Source organism: Salvelinus alpinus, chromosome 37, assembly GCF_045679555.1.
Source record: "Salvelinus alpinus chromosome 37, SLU_Salpinus.1, whole genome shotgun sequence".
In the NCBI taxonomy this organism is placed as follows: Eukaryota; Metazoa; Chordata; class Actinopteri; order Salmoniformes; family Salmonidae; genus Salvelinus; species Salvelinus alpinus.
Genome location: NC_092122.1, coordinates 8,169,643 through 8,191,194, shown reverse-complemented (window position 1 = coordinate 8,191,194; position 21,552 = coordinate 8,169,643). Strand labels below are relative to the sequence as shown.

At 46.2% G+C, this 21,552-nt stretch overlaps 1 protein-coding gene, 1 non-coding gene and 1 pseudogene across 2 annotated transcripts; 2 read left to right on the top strand and 1 right to left on the bottom strand.

Moving 5' to 3' along the window:
- LOC139565699 (small subunit processome component 20 homolog) overlaps positions 1-15,242 on the top strand; it is a 20,248-nt pseudogene extending 5,006 nt beyond the window's left edge.
- On the top strand, positions 12,479-12,606 carry LOC139566140 (small nucleolar RNA ACA64). Its single transcript, XR_011673063.1, has one exon. It is a non-coding gene; the product is annotated as a small nucleolar RNA ACA64 (small nucleolar RNA).
- On the bottom strand, positions 15,093-21,552 carry LOC139565635 (ADP-ribosylation factor-like protein 1). Its single transcript, XM_071386096.1, has 6 exons — positions 21,424-21,552; positions 18,359-18,496; positions 18,051-18,132; positions 17,735-17,846; positions 17,370-17,548; positions 15,093-15,882 (listed from the first exon to the last, which is right to left on the bottom strand). The coding sequence occupies exons 1-6, from the start codon at positions 21,425-21,427 to the stop codon at positions 15,852-15,854; spliced, it is 546 nt and encodes a 181-aa protein (XP_071242197.1). The 5' UTR covers positions 21,428-21,552; the 3' UTR covers positions 15,093-15,851.

The following is a 21,552-nucleotide window of genomic DNA, read 5'->3' as shown; positions in this document are numbered from 1 at the left end:
TCAACTGTGATCAAACTCTCTCCACCACGCTTCCTCCCTCAGATCCGCTTGCTGACACTGAGGATTCTGACCCACTTTGAGGCTGAGCTCGAACCGTCAGAGGTTGGTACAGAACAATCAAATGATGTCTTGTAAATTGATAATTAGGACTTTATTTGTTCAAGTTAATTGAATTCATTCACATGGCAGAAGATAATTGAAGTCAGAATTGAGAGAACTTTCCATTTGCGCCTAAATGGACAATAATAACACCGTTGAACTTGATTCTCTCTGTGTTGTCAGGGTGAGGAGAGCATGAAGGTCCAGCCTGTGTTTGCAGTGTGTTTTCAGGCTGAGTTGGTCCCTGCCTCGGTGCAGGACTACAGAGAGAAGCTGCAGCACTTCAGGAAGCTCAGACAAGATCTGGTACAGAGATCACTACCCCGGGGGCCACAAGGGACCTTCCAACAGGTACCCAGAACATAAAACTTAGATTTGGAACCTAACATTTAGATTTGGAACCTAGAACATATATTTCAAACAGAATTGGGACCTTTGATTAACGTTTATCATAGTGGATGATTAAGTAAAGTTCTGTATCTTCCATTTGCAGGTGCCTCTACGCTATTTCAATGCTGTTCATCAACTTGAAACCCCTCTGTGGGACCCAGTCATTGAACTCATAGTGTAAGAACACAAAACACACAATGACCTTCTAACCCCGCAATAACGCATTTCGTCTCTTCCTTATGTTGTGTGTCTCTCTCCAGGACCCATGCCAGAGGAATGGACAACAAAGACTTCTGGAAGGTCTACCATGAGCAGCTGGAGTTGGTAGCAGGTCTTGCTGGTGAGTGCTTGCTCATTTGTGATCTGTTTTTAACACTGTGATGAGCTATTTGTGTTGATGTATAAAACGATCAAGTAAATGTTCTGTCTAACAGAAAAGGAGCTGCGTGAAGACGAAGATGGAGGCTCTGAGCTGCAGGGGGAGCCGGGCTGTGATGTCATCGAGAGCGGGGACGTGGGGGGTGCTGTTCCTGCAGCGTCTGAGGATGACCTCTGACCCCAGCGAGAGGACAGACTTCACTAACTTCAGGGGCCTGCTGTGGAGGGCCATGGCTCTGGTCCCCGACCGCGTAGAACCACGCAGTAGGGAGCTCAGTCCACTGCTGCTAGGATTCATCAGGTTCGTCCTACACTATACCCTACACACGACTAGATACTGCAGCCTTACACACTACACTGCCCTCCTACGGAGAGGAACCTCAGGTCTTTTCATTTTGAGGAGGAGGCGAGGAGACGACGCAATAAATCTAGGAAAGGCTTTTGAGAAAGAGCACCGTTGCCCACTGTCTTAACTGACCGTATGCCCCTCCCTTCTCATGATTGGCAGGAATGAGTTCTACCCAGCTGACCTGCTGTTGGCACCTACTCAGGACATGAGGAAGAGGAGCAGTCCTGCTGTCATGTAGGCTAGCATGGCGGGAGAGGAAGAAGAGGACAGGGAGGAGGAGGAGGCTAGACCAGAGAGGAAGATGCCACCAAAAAGAGCAGCAGCCAAGTAAGAGATGATCACGTTGAAGATTTTGGAAATAAACATTTATTTTTGTTTCACAATACCTTTTTAGGCCGTCTCATCATTGTCGGTGATCACTGTTGTCATCGGCAAACTTGATGATGGTGTTGGGATCGTGCCTGGCCATGCAGTCATGAGTGAACAGGGAGTACAGGAGGGGACTGAGGACGCAACCCTGAGGGGCCCCCGTGTTGAGGATTGGTGTGGCGGATGTGTTGTTGCCTACCCTTACCACCTGGGGGCGGCTCGTCAGGAAGTCCAGGATCCAGTTGCAGAGGTGTTTAGTCCCAGGGTCCTTAGCTTAGTGATGTGCTTTGAGGGCACTCTGGTGTTGAACGCTGAGCTGTAGTCAATGAACAGCATTCTCACATAGGTGTTCCTTTTGTCCAGGTGGGAAAGGGTAGTACAGTGCAATAGAGATTGCATCATCTGTGGATCTGTTGGGGTGTTATGCAAATTGGAGTGGGTCTAGGGTTTCTGGGATAATGGTGTTGATGTGAGCCATGACCAGCCTTTCAAAGCATTAATGGCCACAGATGTGAGTGCTACGGGTCTGTAGTCATTTAGGCAGGTTACCTTAGTGTTCTTGGGCACAGGGACTATGGTGGTCTGCTTGAAACATGTTGGTATTATAGACTCAGACAGGGAGAGGTTGAACATGTCAGTGAAGACCCTTGCCAGTTGGTCAGCGCAGGCTCGGAGTGCACGTCCTGGTAATCCGTCTGTCCCTGCGGCCTTGTGAATGTTGACCTGTTTAAAAGTCTTACTCACATCGGCTACTCACATCAGTTCACTCTCAGCTGTTCTCACTATATGCCCATTTAGCCTGCATCAACTGCATGCTCAATTAAACGTACTTACCTGACCCGTTATCAGCCTATCTACCTAAACAGCAGGTAGTCTCCGTCAGTGTACTGCTATCAGTCAGTTGCCGTGTCACCAGGACCAGCAGATCCAGAGGGCAGCATTGGAGTGTGTTCTGACCTACAAAGACCCCAAAGTTTGCTCTCTGGCTTATTTCCGAACGACAATGTCACTCGACGTCTCGTCTTATCTCTTGTTGTAACATACCTTCAGTCCTTTTACAGTGTGCCAGGCATAAAACGTACTTTCTGGTATCACCATTTAACATTTTTGTTCAGATGATTGGCGTAAGAGTAAGGGATACTATTCGTTATGGACTCCCGGTCTCAATGGAAGTCATTGTTACCAGTACTGATAGAGATCGGAGTCATCACTGAGCAGGAATGTTAACCTCCCCCTAGGAACCACAGATCTGACAGGAGTTCCTATATTCACTTCTCTTATTAAACTATCCATTTACTTACAATTTCCCATCTAACAGAAGTTGTGATGTTCGGTTATTTCATTTCCCGCAATGTACCACTGACCTAATTCACAGAATCACTCTGGAGACCCTGTGTAGACCCTGTCAACAACGTTGCTCTTGTGCCTCTTTGAAGCTGTGCAGGCCGATAGGCTCATAGAGTTGCTAATATATCTGGATTCAATATCTGGTGGTCATTTGATACACTGTCTTTCTGTGTTTGATGTGATATAGTAATAAAAATTTATTTTTCTGTATCTGACATGTCCTGTGCTTCTGGACCTACAGTCCTGCGTTATTGAACGTCTCTGACTGTTGTGTTCAGGGAGAATCTGGAGAGGCTGCTTGATGACAAACACTTCAAGGATGAGATCGTCCACTTCAACGTCTCAGAGGAGCAGGCCGTGGTGGACGCCTCACACAGGGCCCAGCTTATCCCGCTGCTTATGAGGTGTGTGTGCAATTACTCTTGTTTGTGATTACTCGTGTGTGTGTGTGTGTGTGTGTGTGTGTGTGTGTGTTGCACCTTCAAGTAAACTTAAACTTGTAGCCTATTTATGTGTCACCTTTACTACTCCAATATAACCATCCCATCCCCCTCTCCTCTAACCTCTGTAGGGTTCTGTTTGGGCGGATGCGCAGTAAGACTGGCAGTAAGTTCCAGGGCAAGTCTGGCGCTGTGCAGCGTTCCTCCATCATGCTCTGGTTCCTGGCAGGATGCCAGTCTGAGGAGCTGGGCATGTTCATTGACCTCCTGCTGGAGCCCGTCTGCCACCACGGACAAGGTAGGGCGCCCTCCGCCGTGTGATATAAAACCTGTATGGGAGTGGAGTGTTTCTCGTCTTATTCCTCACTGTATGGCTCTGTTGCCCTCTGTCTCATGATATTGTGTGTGTGTGTGTGGGGGGGGGGGTTGGAGTGGATCTGTGTTTGTTTTAAAAGTACGACATGTGAACCCTGGACCCACTCTCGCTGTATTTTTTTTCTCCACTCCCTCTCTCCACACTCCCTCTCTCCACACTCCCTCTTTCCAGGTCTGTGTCTAGCTGCAGTAGACAAAGCGATATCCGAGACGGACTCCTCTGCCGTCCTTCCTCTGGGTCGGCAGCACAGCCTGCTGAACATAGTCAACACAGTCATCAGTAAACTGGGCCACCTCATCCACACACACCTGCCCAAGGTGCTGCAGATCCTACTGTGTGTCACCGCCTCCGTCGCCACCATCCTCAACCAGAGAGAACAGGTATATACACAGCCGGAGAGTCTCACTGTCTCACAAAGGCTTAGTCTTGAGAAACCTGCTGTATATTCTGTGTTGGACCAGGGGAGGTATGTAACAAGAGGCTGCTGGATGAGTAGGAGTGCTGATTTACAATCAGTTGATCCTTTTAGATCACAATGAATATGATTATATGGACAGGGGGCGACCTGATCCTAGATCATCGCTCCTACTCAGAGAAGCTTGATAATAAGCTCCTGGTGTCTCTTGAGAAAAACGCTTAGTAAAGTTTCAAGTCAGTAGTGGTCTTGGGCAGGAGCTGCAGTGTAGCCATTGTGGCAGTATGCCGCAGCTCGCCCTCTGAGACCTATACTAGAGCAGGAGGCTCAGAGAGGCCTGCCCTGGCAGTTGCAGGTGTGAGCATGTATAAAGCATGTTGATGTTCATGTATGATACTGCACACAAACATGAGTTTTTAGTCAGTAACTCCGAAAAGTTGTTTTGTCACCTCCTTTTCTACTCTTTGCAGCCGAAAGCAGGGCTAAAAATAGATAAACAGGTTTTAAAGATGACTCCTAAAAAATTTTTTCCTCTCTCTGCCCAGTTAAAGGCAGGCTGTATCGCTCCTCTGAAGAACCTGAGGCGCCTGGGGGTCCTGAGGATCCAGGACTTCTTTGATGGCTTCGACTCGTATTGCCGTCTGCCCCTACTCCCCCACCCCCCTCCTCAAACTCATCCACGTCTGGAGCAAGAATGCCAGGTAAGCTTATCAAGCAGTCTTTGTGTTGAGACTTCAGCTACACTAAGGCCAAGTCCTTTTCACAGTGAGATCAGTAAATGAATGGTTGAATGTTTCTGGCAACAATCCAGTTTCCAGTGGGGAACTAGGAGGAATTTACCATGACCCAGTGGTAGGTGACAGATTCAACCACCTGAAAGTGACCACCTTATCTCCTCTCTCAGGTACTTCCCCCTCCTGGCCAAGCAGCAGTCTGGTCACCCAGAGTGTGACGTCCTCCTGAACGTGTTCGCCCTGCTCTCCGCCAAGAATGTCTCCACCCAGACCGTTGCCTTGGTGATGGACATGGCCGAGTCCTTGGTGACCACGAAGGACCTTCTGGTTTCGGAGGGTGAGGAGGCGGAGCTGAGCGTCAACGGCAGTGTGTTCCCCCAGCCACCTGAGGGAGTCTACATCTCTTCAGGTGAGGCCTATGGACAGCGTATAGAATACGCAAATGCAATATTTACAGGGCCACTGCTAGAGTATGCAAATGCTACTAATAAAAGTAAATACTAAACAGTATAACTATGGACCAGAGTTTTTCCTCATTTGGTTACATGGAAAAGCTACATGAACACTACAGTTGAATAGGTTCCTCTGTCTTTTCTTACAGATGGACTTGTCATGACGTTGCCCTCTTTGGGTACAGCGAGCACAATCCCCCTCTCTCTGTCTCCTACACTCAGGCTTCTGCGACCTCAGGTCGTAAATTCCTGGAGGAGATGATCTCCTCATGGCCACAGTATAGAGAGAGAGTGAGTTTTCATAGAGAGAACAAAGGAATTTCTTCCACCTCACAGAACTGGAGGTCCGAACAGTATTTATGTTCTGGAGAATGTATAAAAGATCGGTGAATAATCCAGCTACGAACTGGTCCGTTTGGTACAATTTTGTGGAACTCATGAGAGACAATACGGCCACATTACCATAACGCTGTTTATACAATAGCCTCAGATATGAGGCTTACATCTAATTGTTGTATAAGATGAATGAGTGAGGATGATACTGTTTGTGAAATTGTGTAATGTGATTTTGGACTGTTTAATGAAGGAAACTCCAATTCCCTTTGGAGTTTAACTAAATCAGAGGACCGCCCATGAGCACAGTTATGGTCTTGCGTCCTGGGACAGGCCCTTTTCTACTCAATCAAGTTTCAATCAAGTTTATTTTATATAGCCCTTTGTACATCAGCTAATATCTCGAAGTGCTGTACAGAAACCCAGCCTAAAACCCCAAACAGCAAGCAATGCAGGTGTAGAAGCACGGCGGCTAGGAAAAACTCCCTAGAAAGGCCAAAACCTAGGAAGAAACCTAGAGAGGAACCAGGCTATGAGGGATGTCCAGTCCTCTTCTGGCTGTGCTGGGTGGAGATTATAACAGAACATGGCCAAGATGTTCAAAATGTTCATAAATGACCAGCATGGTCAAATAATAATCAGGAATAAATGTCAGTTGGCTTTTCATAGCCGATCATTAAGAGTTGAAAACAGCAGGTCTGGGACAGGTAGCACGTCCGGTGGACAGGTCAGGGTTCCATAACCGCAGGCAGAACAGTTGAAACTGGAACAGCAGCAAGGCCAGGTGGACTGGGGACAGCAAGGAGTCATCATGCCCGGTAGTCCTGACGCATGGTCCTAGGGCTCAGGTCCTCCGAGAGAGAGAAAGAAAGAGAGAAGGAGAGAATTAGAGAGAGCATACTTAAATTCACACAGGACACTGGATAAGACAGGAGAAGTACTTCAGATATAACCAACTGACCCTAGCCCCCCGACACAAACTACTGCAGCATAAATACTGGAGGCTGAGACAGGAGGGGTCAGGAGACACTGTGGCCCCATCCGATGATACCCCCGGACAGGGCCAAACAGGAAGGATATAACCCCACCCACTTTGCCAAAGCACAGCCCCCGCACCACTAGAGGGATATCTTCAACCACCAACTTACAATCCTGAGAAGGCCGAGTATAGCCCACAAAGATCTCCACCACAGCACAAACCAAGGGGGGGGGGCGCCAACCCAGACAGGAAGATCACGTCAGTAACTCAACCCACTCAAGTGACGCTTCCGAATAAAACCCCCACCCGGGTTTTCTATCACCAGACCAGTTTACCTCGATAACGAGATGGCCAAGGTTTGCGAGGAGACCAGCTTACCTCGATAACGAGATGGCCAAGGGTTGAGAGGAGACCATAAACCTAAGGTTTGAGTAGATTGCTGAATCTTTTAACCATCCCACGTGGTTAAACTCTTAGACTATCGATACCGACAGAATAAGAACAAGTCTTTGATATTAATTACTAGTCTGCAGCTAGGAATTCGGTATCATTGAACGCGAAGACCGACAACCGCCGAAACATCTATCCTATATCGACATGAATGAATGTCACTCTGAACTTTCCATTCTAACCACGACAGAGAGAGAGAGCGGACAAACTCTCCGACAGAAACAAACTTTTCAACAGAGATCCCGACGACACACTGAGCATAAATATAGATATTGATTGCAATTGTTCCCGAATGAGTGAGCGTTCATGTGCAAAGGATTAGCATTTCAATTGTTATAATTATCAACTGTGTGTTGTCTTATCTCAGTCGACCCCCACTTCCCTTTTGTACACTAAGCCGCGATGCCGGTTTATCCCACTAGGGAAACTCCGCTATCATTTCCTTGTAACTATCTACTGTTTGTTATGCATTTCTGTGAATTACTTAGTTAGTAAATAAATTATTTTAAGACAATTGATGTATGGATGACTCATAGTGAAGACTGGGTTCGTGCAGATAACCAACAATTTACGACGTTTGGAATGAGACTAACATGAGGTAAATAATAATTAATTCGAAGACTAAGTGATCAGATATTCAAATATCTGAAAGTTATATTAGAAAAATTATAACTTTGTAATCTGAATATTTTCCTTGGTGCCCCGACTTCCTAGTTAATTACAGTTACATGATTAATCAGTTTAATCGCGTAATAATAATTACAGAGAGTTATTTGATAGATAAGTCTTCAGTTTTAATGATGTCAAAGACACGACAGACCTAAGCACTAGTCTCAGACCTTGGACACGAGGCCTAGGCTGCGATGGCCTCTGGTCAAAAGTAGTGCACTTCAAAGGGAATAGGGTGCTATTTGGGACGCTTTCCAAGACCACATTACGGTGCCTAGTGAAAGTCTAAAAAGGGATAGCTTTGTTTTTCAATGGGACAATTACACACATGTTTATGCCAATGACACACCAGAATGGCTTTTCTATAGGTGTTGAGTGTTCCTGAGTGGTCCAGTCTCAGTTCTAACTTAAATTTGTTTGGAAATCAGAGAAAAGTTTTGAATATTGCTGTCCATAAATGATTCCCAACCAAATTTACTGAGCAAGTTTGACAGCAACAATGGATATGTGTTGCCCTAAGAGTTGTGAAAAGTTGGTAGAGTCTTATTAAAAAACGATTCACAGCTGTACTGGCTGCCAAAGCTGCTTCCACCAAGTATGCACTCTGGGGTGTGAAGATATACGCAGTTAAGTTGGTAGTTGAAAAAAAGGTTATTTCACTTTATAAATGTGGAGAAGGTTGTGTAGATCGGTAGGAAAAAAATTGAATGTAATCCCTTTTTATTACAATTTTTTTGATTGATTGTGTAGACTTTCACTAGCGACTGTGTATGTTTTTGTGACAGACTCCATCTCTGTCTGTGTAAATGTATTCAGTCATTAAGGGAATTATTCCAAATTATATGACTGTTTTGATCCACTGACACTCTCTCCCTCAGGTCCATGTGTTGACGTTCACAGTGTACCAACTCCTGTCTCACCTCGCTCCTATCCTGAAGCCTGGAGACTTGGACCACTGCATGGGCCTGCCAATAGATGTACCTATTCTAACCTATGCGTTTACATTTGTGTTTGTATGTTTATGCGTGTGTCTGTCCGGGTGTGTTTGTGCCCGTGTGCATAATCCATTTTGATACACAAACTTGCCAGCTCTCCTTTCACACGTCTCATACATCCACCATTGTTCCACTCCTCTCCTGTAGATCTTCAACAACGAGCTGTTTGGTGCGGTGGCTGAGGAGAAGGAGGTGAAGGGGATCGTCTCTAAGCTGATGGAGGCTCGCCACAGTAAGAGTATGGACTCCTATGAGTTCCTGGGCCAGTACTCTGGCAAGGACAGAGTCATACAACTCATACTGCCAATGAAAGATGTAAGTATCACTTATACGTGACTGAAATTCCTTAGATTGCAAAGTAATCTGTTGATGTCCCTGCTAACTGTCTGTATGTGACTTTATCTATCTTTCTGTCTCTCTCTCCCCTTCTGTCTGAATCTCTCTCTCTCTCTAGATCCTGGAGAACACAGCCAATCTGAAGACAGCCCGTCGTGCCCATGCAGTGTTGAAGAGGATAGTGTCAGGTCTACTGGTGAACCAGGCCATGGACCATCAGGCTGTACTACTGCTCAGCCACGGCCTGGTCTCGGAGAGTCTGCCCCTCGTCACCAAGAGGAACGGGTATGTACACGCACACACTGCACGCATACTCCCTTTTCCTTGCTCTGTCTCTCACTCACTCACTCTCAGGCAAATATTTGACGGCGTGTCTTTATTGTTTGTGTGTAGGGACAAAAAGCCCCAGGCCCCCCCCCCGGACCCTCGCCTGCCCCCTCCCAGCTGTCTCCTCTTGCCCCCCACCCCAAAGAGAGGGGGACTTAAAGCCCCCGTCAGCAGTCGCACCAACATGCACATCCTAGTGGACACTGGTCTCCGGGTAAACCAACCTAGCTACCCTCTCTAAAACATTCAGGAACTTTCTCACAGGTTGACTGGAAGATGGAATGGTGTTTTGCGGCAAGCAGGCATTAAGATAAACAGCCAACAGTCCCGTGAATAGATAGTAACCATTGGCTGAATAGTGGTTTCCTGTTCATTCATCTGTGGTCAGTTGAATGTTGGTTGACTGTTGTCGCTCTGTCTCTGTCTAGCTGCTCCATATGAGTCTGAAGAAGTCCAAGGTCAACTCCTCTGAGGCCTCTGCTCTTGAGATGCTGGATCCCTTCTTTGCCCTGCTACTAGATTGTCTCAACTCCAAGGTCAGTAGTGTGTGTGTGTGTGTGCGCATGTTGAGAAGTGTGTATACGTGTTGATTTCTATGTGTGTGTGTCTGTATCTGAATGTATATCTCTCTCTCTGTGATAACAGAGGCTCTCTTAGCTTTTACGTTCCTGTTGCGGTTCTCAATGCCAGCTGTAGAGCAGAATGCAGGCCAGCTCACTAAGCAGCTGTTTGTCCTGCTCAAAGACTACTCCAAGGCTGGTGCTGCCCGCGGAGAGAACTTCCAACTCGTCCAGAACTGCTTCAAGGTAGCACAAGTGATTGTTTCTGTTCTGGAAATGGTTGAATTAATACATATTAATATAGTATCAATTATAAACCGGGTCGTTCGAGCCCTGGATTCCTGTATCCAGGTATTTTGCGCTGCGTCGTTACTAAGAACATCCCATAGCCGTGGTATATTGGCCATATACCACACCCCCTCGTGCCTTTATTGCTTAAATATACCACATGACGACTTGTTTACCGTTCTAATTACGTTGGTAACCAGTTTATAGGCCATATTGTGTGTTTCAATGATTTGATATGACAGAAATTTGTCTGTATCAAATGAATTGAATGACCCTTCTTTTTGCTGTCAGTCCATCACCACCCTAGTAAAGAACATGAAGACACACAAGATAACTGAGACGCAGCTGCAAGTGCTGCTGGGATACGCTGAGGAGGACATTTGTGACCAATCACGTCAGGCGACAGCCTTCGGCCTGCTAAAGGTAGCTGACGCCCTCCCTCTTCACCTGAGACCGTATTTTATTGCTACAGCTAATGCATCAGACCCCAGCATTTTATACTTTTATTTAACCAGACATATAGATGTATTTGCTTTCAAAGTGTATAATGAAATTCTTCATCTGTCCTCCTCTGTACTATATCCTCTGTACTATATCCTCTCTATCTCCAGCTACAGGCCATCCTGTCCAGGAAGCTGGTAGTACCAGAGATGGAGGAGCTGATGAAGAAAGTGGCCAAGCTGTCTGTTACCGGGCAGAACGGCATGATCAGGGTCCATGTACAGTTTTGTTTCTTTTTATATACATTTTTAAACCTGTATTTTAGCGTTTTGTATTTTATTTTTGAAGGTGTCTTGTAAAAAGGTATTTTAGTGTTTCTGTTATTTTCACCTGTAGATTTACCAGAAGTATATCCTGGATTATCCTCTGGGGAAGAAACTGAGATCACATCTAGACTTCATCGTGGCACAGCTCAGGTAGGATACATTTGTGTTTAAAGGGATTCGTTATTTTAGATGTAAGTCGATTGTTTGTGACTTTTGATACTACAATCTCTCTCTGTGTTAGTTATGAGTTTGACACAGGAAGAGAGGCTTCTCTGGAGCTGATGGGCTATATCTTTCAGACCTTCTCTCAGGTATCCACAACAATCCACCTGACACACACATCCCATAATTACTTGAGTTCGACTCGCAGTAACTCTGGTCGCTTTCTAAACCCACTGCTCCTGGTTGAAGTTGGCTATAGAAATAGATCCCACATACTAACCCTAACCATTAGAGGGAATAAACTCAAAACTGACCTTAGATCAGTTTTTTGGGGACAACCTAATTCTACTCCTGTGTGTAACTGATTCGTCTCTGTCCTAGAACCTGCTGCTGCAGCACAGTGGGTTGTTCTTCGTCCCTCTGGCTCTGGCCATGGTTAACGATGACTCGGCTCGCTGTAAGAAAATGGCCGCCGTGGCTATCAAATCACTGCTGAGTCAACTGGACCAGGAACACCAGAACACCCTGGTCAACACTTGGCTGTCTGGAGACAAGGTATGGACGCACACACACACACATGCAGACACACACACACACACTCGTCTTAATTGTCTTTCTCTATGCATCTAATAAAGCAATGTAAATATCTGATGAAGTGCAAATAAAGGAGAGAAATCCACTTTAGACAATTGAGATGCAACCCGTGTCCTCCTGCTGTAGCCCCTGACCCCTACCCCCAGGTGTGTCTGCGTCGTCTGGGGGGCCCAGGTGTGTGGGCTGTTTGTGGAGGTAGAGGGGGTTCGGTTTGGCCTCCGTTTAGATGCCGTGCTGCCCCTCATCGAGAAAGAGATCCACCCGACAACTTTGAAGACGTGAGTCGAACATGAACTATTTTACAAATCAAACTTTTAAGATATAAACTACGTGGAAAGTTATACTTTGAAAAGCATTATCTCAGCGGGATGTAGGTATTCGTCTTTTAATTACTATATTATATCACCTGTGCTAACAGCTGCTCTATATCTGTGTGTCTGTCAGATTGAGGAGGAGCAGGATGAGAAGGCAGCAGACAGACTGCTGTTCAGCTACCTGACGCTGGTCACCAAACTCACCAAGGACTGTAGCCTACTGGAGCTCAGCAAGCCTCAAGACACACTCACTAACATCCTGGGTAAGACACTACTACCTCTAGCCTGGCCCCACATCTGTTTGTGCTGTCTTGCCATTTCCTATGGTCGGAGCGCTGGTTGTAGATCAACCGTCACGGTCTGAAAATCACCTCAGGCATCTCCGTTGTCTGGGGTGAGATAAATAGGCCTACAGTACTGTGGTATGTTAAGCTTATTGCCTGCTCTGTATAGCAGTGTGATTAAACCCATGTGCCTACACGTTTCCACCTGAAATGTCTTGATGATACAGTCTAGAACTACAGATCTACATCATTGAATGTAATATTTTACCCTCTAAACGGCTGGCTTCCTCTTGGTGTAACGGAGCAATGCGTCCCCCCCCCACCAGGTCATGTTGAGACCCACCTGTGCTACCCTCACTGTTGGGTGTGGCTGACCGCCTCTCAACTGTTTGGTCAGCTGTTTGCTGCCCACCGGCCAGACCAGCTGGTTGCCCGCTGAAGAGAGGAGACCACAGAGAAGGGCTGTGCCAACAACGCCACCACACCAGAACCTGTGGCGACCACATTTCTTACCACCAACCTAGACAAGAAGGTGAGACGGGTCTGAACATCACTTAACCAAAGATGCAGACCGATGACTTGTCCTGCTGAGAGTGACCAAGGTGAAACATGTCACCAAGATTGGCTACTCAGTGAATGAGGCGGAACAGGGAGAACAGCTTTTATTGGTTAGAATAACAATGAGATAATTGAAGGCGTTGTATTGTAAACAAGGGTTTGACTCAAGTGATGTTTAGCGATACTGATTTATGTGTCTTTTTACCTGGCGTTACCTCTCCTTCCCTCCACCAGATGAGAGAGTTGATCCTGTCTTTCTGTCACCAGCTGCAGTCGAAGTACCTGGACACGTCAACGGGAGAACAGGTAAGGACGAAGATATTACACTGATGATGTTGCAAACTGACTATTCAAGTCTGAGGTGTCACGCGTCAGGCAGTAGTTCGATTGACAGGTTTGATCGTCTCGTTCCCCAGGTGATCAAGAACCTGCTGTCCGTCGCCAAGGTGATCTAGCTGATCTCACCTGAGTCTGAAATCACACCTGCCCAGGAGGTAGAGGAGGAAAAAGAGATGGAGGAGAGGGGGAGAAAGATGGAGAGAAAGAGGATGAAGAAGAAGAGAAAGAGAAGCAAGAAGAGGAGGACGAGAAGGATGATCGTCCTCCATCCTTACTGTGGATGATGAAGAAGCTGTCTCTAATGGCTAAGAGGGAAGCTGCAGACACGCCCAAGATACCCCTCAAGGTACACACAAACACCCCAATACATGGTCCTTTTATATATTTTCCCAACACCACTGCTTATTTACTGATGGTGAGTTAATGAATATCAGCAATAAATGGTTGTATTGTTATTTGTCCTTTCTCTCCCCCCATAGAGAACATGTGTGTTTAAGTTCCTGGGTGCCATAGCTGTGGACCTGGGTAAAGAAAGGCTTACCTCACCACCATCATCGGCCCTCTCTACAGAGAACTTGGCAGCACCTATGCAGACCAAGGTAACATACTGCAATACTGTCCTCGTCATTTAATAACAGCTACGAGGATCAAGGTAACACAACACTGTCTGTCATCGTCCTCCCCCTTTCACCACTACTCAGATTCATCATCCTAATCAAAACCTTTCAGTTTTGTGTGTTTATTTTCTGGCTGTCGTGTTGTCTGACTGCTCTCTCGTGTTATTCTGTGTCAACACAACTCAACTCTGTAGTTCTCTTCAGACTGATCCCTCTGTAGGCGTTTGTCTCCGAATGAAATAGAGCACTAATTGAATGCATCTCTGCGTTGTACTCCCCAGACCCCACCCTGAAAAACCTGTCCCAGGAACTGATAGAGCTGTTGAAGAAGCAGGTGGGGCTGCAGACCTTCTCCCTGGCCTTCTCAGTCGTTCAGAAGGATGCCTCACAGAGGAGGGCATAGAGCAGGGTTCTCAGACACCAGATCTCAAAATATATTTAAAAATAATATGCCAAGGAATCTGTGGAATAATTTGGGGGTGTAATACAATGTAATATTTGTGTTCAGGGGCCTGGGAGGCTAACAGGGATATTAGTATCCACCAATGTTATATATTTAAACAAGGATGGGCAACTTTTATGGGGTGGGGGCCACAACAAAAATCTGAACTCATGATGGCCAAACTGGTAAATCTTTGAGTTAGTGATGAACAGCACACACTGTTTTGGCTCTTGAGCAAATGTTTCTATCATAATGACAGGGTAATGTTGGATACATCTCACACAAACCTTTTACTCTTCTCTCAGGCGGTGGCTAACCCTGACATCGCAGCCAGGAAGAAGCACAAAAACAAGATCGAGGCCAAGAAGAGGAAGATTGAGTTCCTGAGGCCTGACTACAAAGCCAAGAGACAGAGGAACTCACTCAAGGACTTGGCTATGGTGAAATGATATTATCCATTTTATAGCAAGGATGGATAAGACCAGGCAATCATATCCTGCTTAATGCAGGAGCTGACAGTCACAAGCCACCTCTGTATGAATTCTCAATCAAGGATTTGAGAAGTGCAAGATTGTCTAAGGGGTTTATATATATACACACACAACTAAATACTATATTGTGCTGCTTTCTTTTAACAATCTTATTGGAAAAGTATCAGTGGTCATGTTGAATTTTACAATAATGCTTATTGGGTGGGAGATAAATAATTTGACCACAAAGGTTTATATATTCAGTCTGAAATCAGTTTTACTGAGGGTCGTTTTCACTGTACAAGCTCAAATATGCAATAAAAGTTGTAGCATACAAATTAAGCAGTTAGTGTCCAACAACTGACATATTAAAGTTTGAGCATTCCAATGAAAAGGCCTAAACTAACAACCTCAAACTTTATTTATTTACACACCCAACAGAAGTTTAAGAAATGAAAAAAAATAATTCAGCATGAGTAGTACAATAGAAAACAGCACCAGCTGCAGTAACGTTGCTCAGGTCCACTTCCTTGAAGGGGCCAGTCAGTTCACCAAAAATGGCAGAAGATTGTTTAATTATGTCCCACACATCCAAATTGGAGGTCTAATGTGGAGCCATCACCACTACTTGGTCCCCTTCAGATCTGCAAACACCACAGGGCTATGGGCGATAAGTGTTTTGAGACAAGGTAATATACTATATTGCAGCCTCTCTATCCCAGGCTGGAAGGCATGGAGGGGCTTGGCATGGTGAAGGCTTCGGGGATGGGGCGGGGCTGTGTTCAGCAGGGCACAACGTTTTGGAACCTTCATATAGAAATGTATTGTGTAGAACATGTGACATGTAGAGTAAGGAATGACGTCAGCTCTATTCATGACATTTCTATTTTCAACATTTGCGTAGTGAACGTGCCCTTGGAAGGAGTGCAGTCTCTGGTCCTCCTGAGCGGTCCAATCAGGAAGTATTTTATACAGGAGGTCAGGGGTATTTACAGAGAACAAGAGGTGTGGGGGCTCTTTACTGCCTGCTCTTCAGGGCTTCCACCAGCCTATGGAGAGAGAGAGCAAACATTGTTGAGTAATAGTACACCATGTAGATGACATGATTCCTCATCACTAAGCTAAGGACCCTGGGACTAAACACCTCCCTCTGCAACTGGATCCTGGACTCCCTGACGGGCCGCCCCAGGTGGTAAGGGTAGGTAACAACACATCCGCCATGCTGATCCTCAACACTGGGGCCCCTCAGGGGTGCGTGCTCAGTCCCCTCCTGTACTCCCTGTTCACTCACGGCCAGGCACAACTCCAACACCATTAAGTTTGCTGATGACACAACAGTGACCTGATCACTGACAAGACAGCCTATAGGGAATAGGTCAGAGACCTGACCATGTGATGCAAGGACAACAACCTCTTCTTCAACCTGATCAAGTAAAGGAGATGATCGTGGACTACAGGAAAAGGAGGACTGAGCACGCCCCTATTCTCATCAACAGGGCTGTAGTGGAGCAGGTTGAGAGCTTCAAGTTCCTTGGCGTCCACATCACCAACAAACTAACATGGTCCAAACACACCAAGACAGTCGTGAAGGGGGCACGACAACCTATTCCCCCTCAGGAGACTGAAAATATTTGACATGGGTCCTCAGATCCTCAAAAGGTTTTAACAGCTGCACCATCGCCTGGTACGGCAACTGCTTGGCCTCCGACCGCAAGGCACTACAGAGGGTAGTGCGTACGGCCCAGTACATCACTGGGGCCAAGCTTCCTGCCATCCAGGACCTCTATACCAGGTGTTGTCAGAGGAAGGCCCTAAAAATTGTCAAGACTCCAGCCACCCTAGTTATAGACTGTTCTCTCTCTAGTTATAGACTGTTCTCTCTGCTACCGCACGGCAAGCGGTACCGGAGCACCAAGTTTAGGTCCAAGAGGCTTCTAAACAGCTTCTACCCCCAAGCCATAAGACTCCTGAACATCTAATCAAATGGCAACCCGGACTATTTGCATTGACACCCCACACTCTTTTACACTGCTGCTACTCTGTTATTATCTATGCATAGTCACTTTAATAACTCTACCTACATGTACATATTACCTCGACACCGGTACCCCCTGTATATAGCCCCGCTATTGTTATTTACAGCTGCTCTTTAATTATTTGTTATTCCTATGTCGTACTTTGTTTTTTTGGGGGGGGCGGGGGGGTGTTAAGGGCTTGTAAGTAAGCATTTCACTGTAAGGTCTACACCTGTTGTATTCGGCGCATGTTACAAATAATATTTGATTTGACATGGTGTTGCGCAATATCAACTGTGGGTTTATTAAGGAAAGGGGGGGGTGACACGAGGACAGGACACATCACTTCTACGTGTGATAAAATAACCTCTGCTCTACCTATTAATATGCTATGTGGTTATTATTTCACCCACAGTGAGTGGGACTCTGGTTAACCAACTGGAGAACTCAATCGCTGATGTTAAATCCGGGTGTTGAAAAGAGCGTCTGCTACATGGCTATAATGTCAAGTAAACCCTTACCACTCCATGGCCTCGTCCAGGCCCGTGCCCTTGGTGGCGGAGGTCTTGAAGATCTGCCACTTCCGGTCTTTGAGGGCGGGGAGGCCCAGGGAGTTGGCCACCTCAGCCGGGGTCATGGACTGTTCCATGTCCTGCTTGTTTGCAAACACCACCAGGATGGCTTTCTTCAACTCCTCTTCCTGAAGAGACAAAAACACACAGCGCGAGAGAGAGAGTCATATGGAGAAAATACATTGAGCATTACTATTTGCCCAAAGTTGCTCTCCAGAGCACCTCAACCAATGGTCAGTATACCTGCCTCATACACAAAATGACACCTGCACTCTTATCAATGCAATGAATGTAGGCCTATCCACATGACCTACCTCCAGCATGGTGACAAGCTCAGACTTAGAGATGCCCATCCTGTCTCGGTCACTGCTGTCCACCACGTAGATGACAGCATCCGTGTTGGAGTAATAACAACGCCAGTATGGCCTGGGAGAGAGATACAAGTGTTTGAAGGAGACAGATGAAGATTCGGGGGAGGGAGAAGGGCAGAGGCAAGTAGGCCGAACCCTCTAAATTGTAAAGAGGTGTTGCGCTGTCTTGAGGAATCTTCTGTCTACCTTTCACATTCAACAATGTCTATGTGTGCATACATAAACAGGAAATGCTTGTTGTGATATTCATATCAATTACCTGATACTCGTCTGTCCACCAAGATCCCACACCTGGAACTTCAGGTTCTTGTACGTCACCGTCTCCACGTTGAAGCCGATCGCTGTACAACACAATGGCAGAGATTAAAAACATTGAGCACAAATGGCAAAGAAAGGAATGCACTTTAACCACCCCTCTATTTATAACATGTGGGAAGACTCAACTCATTTTGGAGCACACTAATTGATTTTCCATGTATGCACCTGGAACTAGGCAACAGATCTTGTGTGAACAGTCTTTCGAAGTAGGAAGAAATTAGAGGGAAAAAAAAAAAAAAAGTAACCTACTTGGAATGGTGGTGACCACCTCTCCGACCTGCAGGCGGTACAGGATGGTAGTTTTACCGGCTCCGTCCAACCCCAGGATCAGGATCCTCATCTCTCTGGTGCCAAACAGGCCAGAGAAGAGACTGGAAAACCACCCACCTACAGCATATGGACATGAGATGAGTTACACAGACAATCCGTGCTAGTATAGCCCATTCATAGACGTTAACTACCTTTAGCGCCTATTGATGATGGCATCTTCTTCCCGGCTGACTTTTGTTAAGAGCCCTGACGCTAAATGTTGACAGACAAGCATCGAATGCGGTACGGTTTTGGAAAGTCACATCTTTCATATCGGCGAGAAATCATTTTCAAAACACACAAAAAAGGTTCAATTACTACACACCTTTATGGCCGTGTGGGAACACTAAACCTATATCGCCACATTACAGCGCTTGTTTACGGAAGACATACTGAGACCACCTGTGTAATTATCCATCTAGCGTCCCTGAACACCTGATTGTAAGTGTAGTACGTCAACTCGAGGCACACACAGTAAGTGTATCTTTATTTGAAAGATTAGTTCTCGCTGATATGAAAGGGCCATATGTTTAGGAAGGGATAATTGATATTTCTAACACCGTCAGAATTGTAGATCACACGGCTAGCCGTGGGTGATGCAAACCGCTAAAGACCCTTTGGAGAGAAGGGTTTTCCAGAGTGCTGTCAATGGGACTGTGCCGAACTGTTGCGCTCCCCCAGTTTCCAGAAGGGATGCAGGTGGCAGGACACATAGTACCAGTCAAAAGTTAGGACACACGTACTCATTGTAGTGTATAGGTGCAAGATTAGATGTTGGCGCAATGTAGGATTTCCCCCTTCTCCTTTTTTGGGGACCAAAGTGTGCAATCCGCACTCCGACAGGCAGCAATACGCAGCACAGCGTCTAGTCTGCCGGAAATTCACTCGGAACAATATGGTTTTCCAGAGCTAAATTAGTGCTAACGTTAGTAACGCTACTGTAGCGATTGAGGGGGAACATTTGAACCAGGGCCTGAACCAGCAAGGGTAAGCACACTAGCTAATAACTAAACTCAACAAAAAAAGAAACGTCCCCTTTTCAGGATCCTGTCTTTCAAAGAAAATTCGTAAAAATCCAATTAACTTAACAGATCTTCATTGTAAAGGGTTTAAACACTGTTTCCCATGCTTGTTCAATGAAACAATTAATGAACATGCACCCGTGGAACGGTCGTTAAGACACTAACAGCTTACAGACGGTAGGCAATTAAGGTCACAGTTATGAATACTTAGGACACTAAAGAGGCCTTTCTACTGACACTGAAAAAACACCAAAAGAAAGATGCCCAGGGTCCCCGCTCATCTGCGTGAATGTGCCTTCGGCATGAGGACTGCAGATGTGGCCAGGGCAATAAATTGCAATGTCCGTACTGTGAGATTCCCAAGACAGTGCTACAGGGAGACAAGACGGACAGCTGATCGTCCTCGCAGTGGCAGACCACGTGTAACAACACCTGCACAGGACAGGTACAGGATGGCAACAACTGCCCGAGTTACACCAGGAACACACAATCCCTCCATCAGTGCTCAGACTGTCCGCAATAGGCTGAGAGAGGCTGGACTGAGGGCTTGTAGGCCTGTTGTAAGGCAGGTCCTCACCAGACATCACCGGCAACAACGTCGCCTATGGGCACAAACCCACCATCGTTGGACCAGACAGGACTGGCAAAAAGTGCTCTTCACTGACGAGTCTCAGTTTTGTCTCACCGGGGGTGACGGTCGGATATGCTTTTATCGTTGAAGGAATGAGCATTACACCGAGGCCTGTACTCTGGAGTGGGATCGATTTGAATGTGGAGGGTGCGTCACGGTCTGGGGCGGTGTGTCACAGCATCATCGGACTGAGCTTGTCATTGCAGGCAATCTCAATGCTGTGCATTACAGGGAAGACATCCTCCCCCCTCATGAGGTACCCTTCCTGCAGGCTCATCCCAACAGGATCCTCCAGCATGACAATGCCATCAGCCATACTGCTTGTTCTGTGCGTGATTTCCTGCAGGACAGAAATGTCAGTGTTCTGCCATGGACAGCAAAGAGCCAGGATCTCAATCCCATTGAGCACGTCTGGGACCTGTTGGATCGGAGGGTGAGGGCTAGGGCCATTCCCCCCAGAAATGTCAGGGAACTTGCAGGTGCCTTGGTGGAAGAGTGGGGTAACATCTCACAGCAAGAACTGGCAAATCTGGTGCAGTCCATGAGGAGGAGATGCACTGCAGTATTTAATGCAGCTGGTGGCCACACCAGATACTGACTTACTTTTGACTCTCCCACTCCCACTCCCTCTCCCTCCCTTGTTCAGGGACACATTATTCAATTTCTGTGAAACTTGTTCAGTTTGTCTCAGTTGCTGATTCTTATGTTCATACAAATATTTACACGTTAAATTTGCTGAAAATTAACGCAGTTGACAGTGAGAGGACGTTTCTTTTTTTGCTGAGTTTATATTGGCTAGCTAGTGTCTTTGGCTATATCCTGTTCTTTCTGTGCCATAAAGGTCCAGACCTATTGGTAGACGTGAAGCCAGCATACAGGGAGGCTACACATGGTTACTATGATATACATACGTGTCACATTCCTTCATTTTAACATTAAAAAGCTAGTTGAATAGATAACTAGCGATAGCTAACCAATGATTAACCTTTGTCAACTAATCAGGTTGAGATTTAACCCTGTAAGTTAGCTGGGCTACAAGTACTAAACGTGTTGGCACAGGGAGTTAGCAGTACAGCTAGCTAGCGACTGTCAGTATTTACGAACCACGACCAATTAGTGATTAAAATTAGTGACTCAGACTCGTTAACGGGATTTGATAGCTTGATCAATTTAACAGAGTAGCTGTCCGTGAGATGACAATACTTATTGCGTTTGTTTGTTAGCTAACGTTACCTATTTATGTTACTTAGCAAGTGACCCAATTGCATGGTGCGTAGCAGGAGCTGGCAGAATAGCCAGCGCATTCCCAGTATAGTTTTAAAATGAGATTAAAAATATATTTAAAAACGTACCCATTCTGAAGACACTAAACCCTTGATCAACGGTGTTGTAGATCTCGACACGGCACCGCTTCCGTAGCTGATGGAATTCAGTGACGTGTCGCAAGAACACGTCATTAATGGATAATCCGGTTTCATTGT